This window comes from Dryobates pubescens, chromosome 2, assembly GCF_014839835.1.
Source record: "Dryobates pubescens isolate bDryPub1 chromosome 2, bDryPub1.pri, whole genome shotgun sequence".
Taxonomy (NCBI): domain Eukaryota; kingdom Metazoa; phylum Chordata; class Aves; order Piciformes; family Picidae; genus Dryobates; species Dryobates pubescens.
In genome coordinates this window covers 12,765,207-12,772,702 of record NC_071613.1, presented here as the reverse complement: position 1 = coordinate 12,772,702, position 7,496 = coordinate 12,765,207, and the positions used below count along the sequence as shown (strand labels likewise).

General features: G+C 53.7%; 1 protein-coding gene across 2 annotated transcripts; it reads right to left on the bottom strand.

The window, feature by feature from the left end:
- Positions 1-982: 982 nt before the first annotated feature.
- HLX (H2.0 like homeobox) lies at positions 983-4,340 on the bottom strand. Of its 2 annotated transcripts, XM_009900085.2 has the most exons (4): positions 3,632-4,340; positions 2,916-3,095; positions 2,259-2,443; positions 983-1,442 (listed from the first exon to the last, which is right to left on the bottom strand). In XM_009900085.2, the coding sequence occupies exons 1-4, from the start codon at positions 4,203-4,205 to the stop codon at positions 1,089-1,091; spliced, it is 1,293 nt and encodes a 430-aa protein (XP_009898387.2). In that variant the 5' UTR covers positions 4,206-4,340; the 3' UTR covers positions 983-1,088. The 2 variants fall into 2 exon arrangements, with proteins under 2 accessions (XP_009898387.2, XP_054024041.1); XM_054168066.1 differs by lacking the exon at positions 2,916-3,095.
- Between the last annotated feature and the right edge of the window lie 3,156 nt (positions 4,341-7,496).

Here is a 7,496-nt window from a genome sequence, read left to right as displayed (position 1 = left end):
ACAGCGAGCCCTCTCCCCTTCCCCCCACACCCCCCCGGCCTTCCTCCCCCCAACCGCACAGCCACATTTTGATGTCACCTTCCCACCCTACCGCGGGGGCACGGCGAAGTTGAGCAACACCAAAGCCAAGCAAACACACACCACCCCATTGCAGCACCCCAAAACCGGCCCAGCCGGCCCTCGGCAGCACCCCCGAGAGTGTCAGGGATTCTAACAGTCCATCCGCGCCTTGCATCAGAAACCAAGCCACCTCACAAAATACATAGATACTTATGTACGCACATGAGGACCTACAAATGCAATTAGGAACTTTCTCTCCTGAGGCACAATTTTGCGTAATCAAATCCGGTCCCTGTCACCGCCTTCTTTAGAAAAAGGAAGGGGGGTGGGGAGAAGGAGAGAGGGAGAGAAGTATTTAAAGACAACAACAACAACAACAACAAAAAGGCTATGTTGCCGCGAGAGGTTCTTTGAAGGAGAGGAGCAGGGACAGCATCTGCCTTTATGCGGGGCGAAAGGAGTTGGAATAACCTTAGCAGCCCCTCTCCCCTGTTCAACAGACTGACGTGGTTACAAACCATAGCAAACATTTTATTTACAGGAGATATATATATATATATATATATATTTATATATTTCGTCAGTGCAGTATTTCTTGGCCGGATTATTCGAAGCAACAAGTTGCAACCGATGAGGAACGTTGGCAAAATACTTCACATTGTAAATTGTTTGGGGAGAGGTGGATTGGGTAGAGGGATTTTGGAGCGTGTTCTTCGGAGTTGGATTTTCCTGGAGAGGACAAGGGGCGGGAGATGGAGAACAAAATAAAATTATTTAAAATAAAAAAAAAATAGAAGGAGATATCCCGCTGTCCTTCCAGCAGCGTGGAGGGAGAGGCAGCCGCCTCACGTCCAGCCATCCCAGGGCCGAGGTTCCCCGCTCTACCGACATCCTCGGCGTCTCTCCCCGGGCCGGGCCGGGCCGGGCCGGGCGTTGGCCGCAGGAGGGAGTAGGCCGGTGCCGCGCTCCCGGGGCGGAGGAAGGCAGATAAATTACGGCGCAGGTCCTGGCCGCGGTGGCCGCCCCGTCTATAGGCCACTCCGCGGCTCGGGACTGGCTGCGGAGGCAGGTGGCGGCGGGGAAGGGAGGCCGGTGCTACCGGAGGATTTGCCGAGCCCGGCGGCGGGCAGGCTCCGCTCAGTGCCCTCAGTCCGTTCCGTGTCGCTGGGGGCCATGTCGAGGGAGTCGGCGTCGCTGCTGTCACTGTCGCCCTCGGAGCGGCTGGGGCTGCGCTCGGGCTCGCCGGTAGCGGCTGGTGGTCCGGCAGCTCGCTGGGCCGTCTGCTCCGGTTCCGGTTCTGGCGGCAGCTCTTTGTCCTTCTGGGCCTGAGCCTCCTTGGAGTGCCGCCACTTCATCCGCCGGTTCTGGAACCACACCTTCACCTGCGGCCGCACCGCCCTTAGACGGGCGGCACGGCCCCAACCGCGCCCCGCAGCACCCGGGCCCCGCGCCTTCCACCACCGGGGACGGGCAGCGAGAAGAGAAAGAGATGCGCCTTTCTCTTTCCTCACCACCCTCTGCCTACACGATTAACGCCACTAAGGTGGTTTTAATATAGTTTTCCCCCTCCTCCTTCTAGTTTGCATGTTTTAATACAAAACGTCCCCCACTCCCTGGTTTGTTTGTTTGCTTATTTTTGGTCGTTGGTTTTTTTTTTCTGTTGGTGTTTGTTGTTTCCCCCCCACCGTCTTTCTACTTCTTCTCCAGGAAGCCCGATCTTGCTCAAGAAACCACAGCGTTATTCAATTCTGTGAGCTGTGGGCCTTCAATAGTGGAATCATTAAAGAGTGGTGTTTAATGATTCCGTTTGAAGGACATTTTCCACTTCCCCAGAACTAAGGATTTAACATGGCAGGGAGAGATTTAGGGGGGAAATTAAAACCAAAAAGTACATTTAAAATAGTGTGTTTGTTTCTGCTTCCTTTGACCTACATTCCCTCTTCAGTAAGGCGCAAACTGATGACCTGTCCCGGCCCTGCTCCCCTCTCCCTGCTCCTCGCTGGCCAAAACAAAGGCAAAAGCTCTGCGTCGAGCCATGAAATCGGGGCTCACAGGAGATGATGGGGGCAAAGTCCCACTCCTTAACCAGCCCCACCAAAGATTAAGGAAGGGAAACCGCTTTTCAACATCTCCACCACCCCTCCAATACCCCTCTAAAATGGAAGTAAAATTTGAAATAAACCCGAAGATGTTCTTACTTGAGCATCTGTCAGCCCCAGCATTGCCGCCAGTTGCTTTCTGTCTGGTTTGGTGACATATTTCTGGATTTCGAACCGTTTTTCTAAACCTTTCCTTTGCAGGTTGGAAAAAACAGCCCTGGACCAGGAACGTTTCCTCTTGTACGTCTGGGGCAGCGTGTCCTTGGTTAAAACTGCATATGGACCTGGAAGGGAGAAAAACGGGGGGACAGAAAGGAAGACGTTGTTATTAATATCGATGCCTAAAAGGCAGCCTCAAATCGATCAAAATAACATCCGGACTGTAGTGTGTGGGGAAGGCCTGGGCTAGGGGGGGGCCTGACAGGGGTCCTGTCAGTATCTGCTCCCTCGGTCAAGGATGGAGCGATTTGGACCCGAATTTCTTCCTCTCCCCCCTCTCCACCCCTTCTCTCTCGGTTCAGGTATTATTTTGATACTGGATGGGATGAAACTCTGGGGTCAGGTCCTAGCCGACTCTTTCTCCCCCCACACAGCCCGGCTTTCGCCCAAAATCTGAGCCTCGCTAGAAAACAACGCTTTTCACGGCCTTCCAAAAGCGCCTGGCGCGTCCCTCCGAGGGGAGAGCGCCTGGATCGGAGGCTGCTCCAGGGAGGAGGGCCCTGAGCCCCAGGAGGGTCGACGAGGGACGAGATGTACCTGGAAAAGTGTCTTGAAACTGGTGCTGAACTGAGCTCCTTGGGTTTGTGTTTAAGGGACCCAGAATAGCAGAGGCCTCGTTAATGGGGTCTAGAGACGCGAAGAACTGGCCGGCGGAAGGCTGCAAGTTGGGGACATGAACCCCAGTTTGGCGGCTGGTAGTTAATAAGGAGGTCAGATCTGCGAGCACAGGAACAAGGAGAGCTCTGTTACATCGCGGTCAAAATCGACACCCCGGCACGCTCCGGGGGAATTGGGCAGCCGCCTCCTTGCCCCAGGGGCTCTCTTCTGGAAAGGCGACCGTGCCCCGGTAACCAGACATCCTGGGGGACATCCCTGCCTTAGTCGGGATGCTTACATACCGCGGGGGAAGAGGGATTGCAGCGAAAGCCTTTACAACGGGCTGTGCCCTCGCCCGCCCCGGGCCCGGAGACCGTTCTGCTCGCTATTTTTACGCTATTCCTATTTTTCCTAGCCCGGTGGCATGGGCTGATGCCATGCGCGGATTCGGGGGTGGGGTCGGGGAAGGATATTTTAGTGAGGGCTATTAGGAACTCGGGTTTATAACGCTCTGGATTTTTAATAACTCATTTCTTGGCTAGACAGAAACATTTTCAAAGCGCTAGAAAACGTGATATTGTTTAGAAATTGTGATAGTATAAATAAAAAAGCACGACGAACGCTAGAGCAGAAAGCAGACAAGCCCATTTCTCTACCTCTAAGAGTGTTGCCTTCCTTGACTTTGGGGTCAAACTCCGCCGATAAAATGCGGTCGATGCCGAATTTCAGGTCCTTGCTGGCGGGCGCCGGCGCCGAGCCGTGCGTGTGGCCGCCGGGCAGCCGGGCCGGGGCTGGGCCGCCTCCGCCGCCCGCTGCTGCCGCTGCCGCCGCCGCGGGGGACCGGTGCTGCGTGGGGCGGTGGTGGTGGGAGTGGTAGGCGGCGGAGAGCGGCGAGAGGCGCGGCGGAAAGGCGGTGGAAGGGGCGTCTGGGGCCACAACGGGCGTGGGCCGGAGCGGAGAGGCGGTAGCGTGGAAGGGAGCGCCGTGGTGAACGGCTCCCAGCGCTGCCGGTATGCCGGTACCGGGAGCTCCGGGCAGGCTGTCTGCGGGTCCTCCTGCCGCTTCAGCGCCAGCGTGGAGGATGTCGGCGATGCAGAAAGAAGGTTTCTTCGCTGCCGAGGCGTCCAGCGGGAAGCAGCTGCCGGCTGCCGGCCCCGATGCCGAGCAATAAGCCGCTGACCACAAGCTGAAGTTGGAGGCGTAGAACGGAGCCAGCCCGGCCGTGTACATCCTGCCCGGGGAAAGGGACTACGTGCTTCCGCAGCTCAGCTCCGGGGTACGCACCGCGGAGCTTCCCGCTGCCCCGGGAGCATGGGGAGGGATAGCGAGCAGCGAGGCAGCTGAGGGGGCAAAGCGAGAAAAAAATAACCACCAAATTTTTTTTTTAAATTTAAAAAAAAAAAAGAAAGAAAAAAAGAAAAAAAAAAGGAAGAATGTCCCACAACCCACGGCGAGACGGAGAGAGAGCGAGCGGTCTCGGAGCAGAGCGGCACAAACAAAACAAACCCAAACCAAACCCCCTTGCCTCGCACTGGGGGAAGACAGGAAAAAAAAAAAGAGAGAGAGAGATAGCCACCCCTCCCCAAAACTTTCTCTGGCAGAGACACTCCCGGGCTTCGCAGCAGCCGTCGTTCCCTCCCCGCACCCAATCCGCGATCTGCAGGGCTGGGCAGCACCGCCCGCCGACACGCCCACGCAGGGCAGGGTCGCGGGTAGGGGCCACCGCGGAACTGCGCGCTGGCGACGCGGCGGCCCCTACCCGCGACCCGACTCTGCCCAGTTTACCACGCAAGGTACCATTCCCCCCACCCCCGCCACACATACATCTTCTTAAATTCCTCCCTCAAGTTTGTTCCTGATCCCAACTCAAAAAGCAGCGCAAGGGCGCTACGCTTGCTGCAGCGATTTCCAAACGTTTGAGGAAAAAAACCCCAAACAAACAAAACACAAACGCGCAGGGAAATTCTTGGCGATTTAAGGCAGATCCGTTCTCTTGGAAATGATTCCCAGGGAAATGGGTTTCCTTCCCGGATAAATGAGCCTAGGGTAGTCTGGAAGAAAATTAATCTGTGCTGATGTACGCAACATATGTGTATTTATGAGAGCTCCCAGCTATTCTGGGCCCAGGACACGTTTGATCCTTCATTGGCAAAGGATTAATTAATTCATTATATTTTATCGACAATATAATTGTATAGATTTTTTTTTTACCTCGTTCTCCATCCCGGTGGCTCAATCTACTTCCACATCAATTTCACCTTAAAAATGTTAGTTTGTAATTTTGCAAACCTTTGACAACAGAATTACTCACGTTATTATTTTTTTTTATTTAATTATTTTTTACCATAAGCTTTCTTGGGGACAAATTTATCAAAGCATCTTTTGCGCTTTTTGTCCTTCCTTCTAACATACATATTTGTCCATGAAAATCTCTTTTAGTTATTACACCTTTAGTTTTCACGCATGCAAACCAGTCGCTATAATTTTTAGCAGGCTCCTCGGTCGGATAAATTTTAGGGTTTTCTCTGGCTTTGTTTCATTTTTATTTATTTATTTTTTTCTTTTCCAAATAGCTTCCCCAATTCTGAATGTTTTCAGGGAACCGCCAGAAACGCAAAGTATTTTTCTTTGACCAGATAGTAAGATATAGTTTTCGTGTGAATATTTAAACCACCTGCGAGCCAGAGTGTAACGCGTTCCTTAGCTAGAACCCTGAGCGCGGGAATGGTGAAGCTGGTTCCCCATGAAAAGCACGCTTTGGTTTGGTTTTTACTAACGAGACGAAGCCGAAAATAAAACCAAAAAAGGCGGTCTGGCTTGACAGGATGTATCCGAAAACCAAAAGTGGCGAAAGAAAGGGTTGATTAAGTTTGAATTTTTCCTGCTTCGATAACGGAAAGCCCCTTTGCCTTCTACCTCCCCCCACTCCTCCATCATACTCCTCATGCAGGTGACCCGAGCGACAGTATTTTGCTCCCAAATTGGATCAAACGATTCCTGTTTCACTCGCGTTTCCACCGCCGAGCAGAGCCGCACACCAGCCCGCCTGAGGGAAGGGCAACGAAGGCTGCTCTGCCCGCTGCACCCCAGCCGCACCCCGCATCATAAAATTAGTGCCGTAAGGTGCCATTGGTGCCAGTACCGCTGTTGTACCACTCTGGGGCTGCTCGCCAGGTAGTCGTTGTGTGTGTGTGTAAAAACAAACCGTGGTGTTTTGCTTTATTTTTAGGAGTTTATTTCAAAGTTCCGCTCGCTCCGCTACCGGGAAGCGCCCGGCGATGACCAGCAGCAGAGGGCAGCGCAAGTTTGCTGGGGCCCCGGGCAGCCCTGGCCCCGGGCAGGGCCTCGGCTCTGCTCCTTTCGGAGGGGCCGGTGCCTAGGGGGACCGGTGGAGAAAACCTCTCCTTCCCCGCTGTCACAGTGAGGTGACAGAAATAACCCGAAAGTAAACGCTAAACGCCCGGCACTTGGACCTCCGGAGGGCGAGGGAGCTGGGCAGCCTCAGCCGCCGGGGCAGGTGCCTCCCCGGGTCCCGTTCGGCTGGGCACCGCTGAGCTCCTGCGGATCCTCCGCGGGCGAAACCAGGAGCACCTGCCTGTCCCCTGCCCAGGCTTCTCCCTCTCCCGGGGGACAGAGCTGTCTCCTCTCCCCATAGGCCTCCCTCCCTCCTCGGGCCTCCCTTCCCGCGCACCTTCCGCCCCGGCGGCTTCGGGGCCGCGCTGCCCAGGGTAGGCGGCGGCCCCTCCTCCCCGTGCAAGGAGGGAGAAGGCTGCAGGAAACCCGGGGCTCACTGCAGCCCAGGTCATCTCCTGTTTTTTTGAGAGGTTCCAACTCGGACTAAATGAGCGGATGTGCCTGTGAGATTTGTCCCAAAATAGAAGCGGCTTTAGTATTTTAGGATACAGCAGAAATCCTTATTTCTTCCGGAGAAAAACTTCATAATGAGCGTGAGCACTTCCCTTTTCAATATTTGTGCAACTTTATCTCGACTAGCAAGTTGCTTTGGTGACGCAAATCCGCCCTTGTGTATTGCAACTACAAAAATAAATGCAAGGAAATCAATTCCCTTCTAGCAATGAAAACATAAATATACAGCTGCGACTTTCCCCTTTAATCTTCCTTTCCGAGGGACTCGAGAAGAAGCGAATGAACTGTGCAGGCAGGAGCGATGCTTTTTATTTTTTTTCCCTTTAGGAATGAAGTCTCGAAGGATTTTCATTTACTTACTTATTTATTTATTTTACCTCGAGGCCAACAAAGGAGGTGGAAAAACGACAATTTTTCTCGTTCTTACCAGGAGAAAACAAAAGGGCTAACCCCGAGGTGCTGCAGCTCCCCGGCCCCATGATGCAGCCACTATGGGCTCTCCTTCTTCTCCCACGGCCAGCGCGACCGGGCCCATTGCCCGTTGACTTTTGGGATTATACATGTCGTTCGGTTTGTATATGTGTATAAAAAACATACATATGTAATATCTAAAAATAAAACTAGCTTAAAAAATCCCGCTCCGTCTCTACGTCT

What these genes read in the sequence shown, in the direction of transcription:
- HLX (XM_009900085.2), bottom strand. Translation starts at nt 4,205, where the DNA reads ATGTACACGGCCGGGCTGGCTCCGTTCTACGCCTCCAACTTCAGCTTG. An exon ending in GTTTCAAGACACTTTTCCAG is followed by an intron (nt 2,444 to 2,915) that starts GTACATCTCGTC and finishes TCTCCCTTCCAG; the next exon opens with GTCCATATGCAGTTTTAACC. An exon ending in TGGGGCTGACAGATGCTCAA is followed by an intron (nt 1,443 to 2,258) that starts GTAAGAACATCT and finishes GTGCGGCCGCAG; the next exon opens with GTGAAGGTGTGGTTCCAGAA.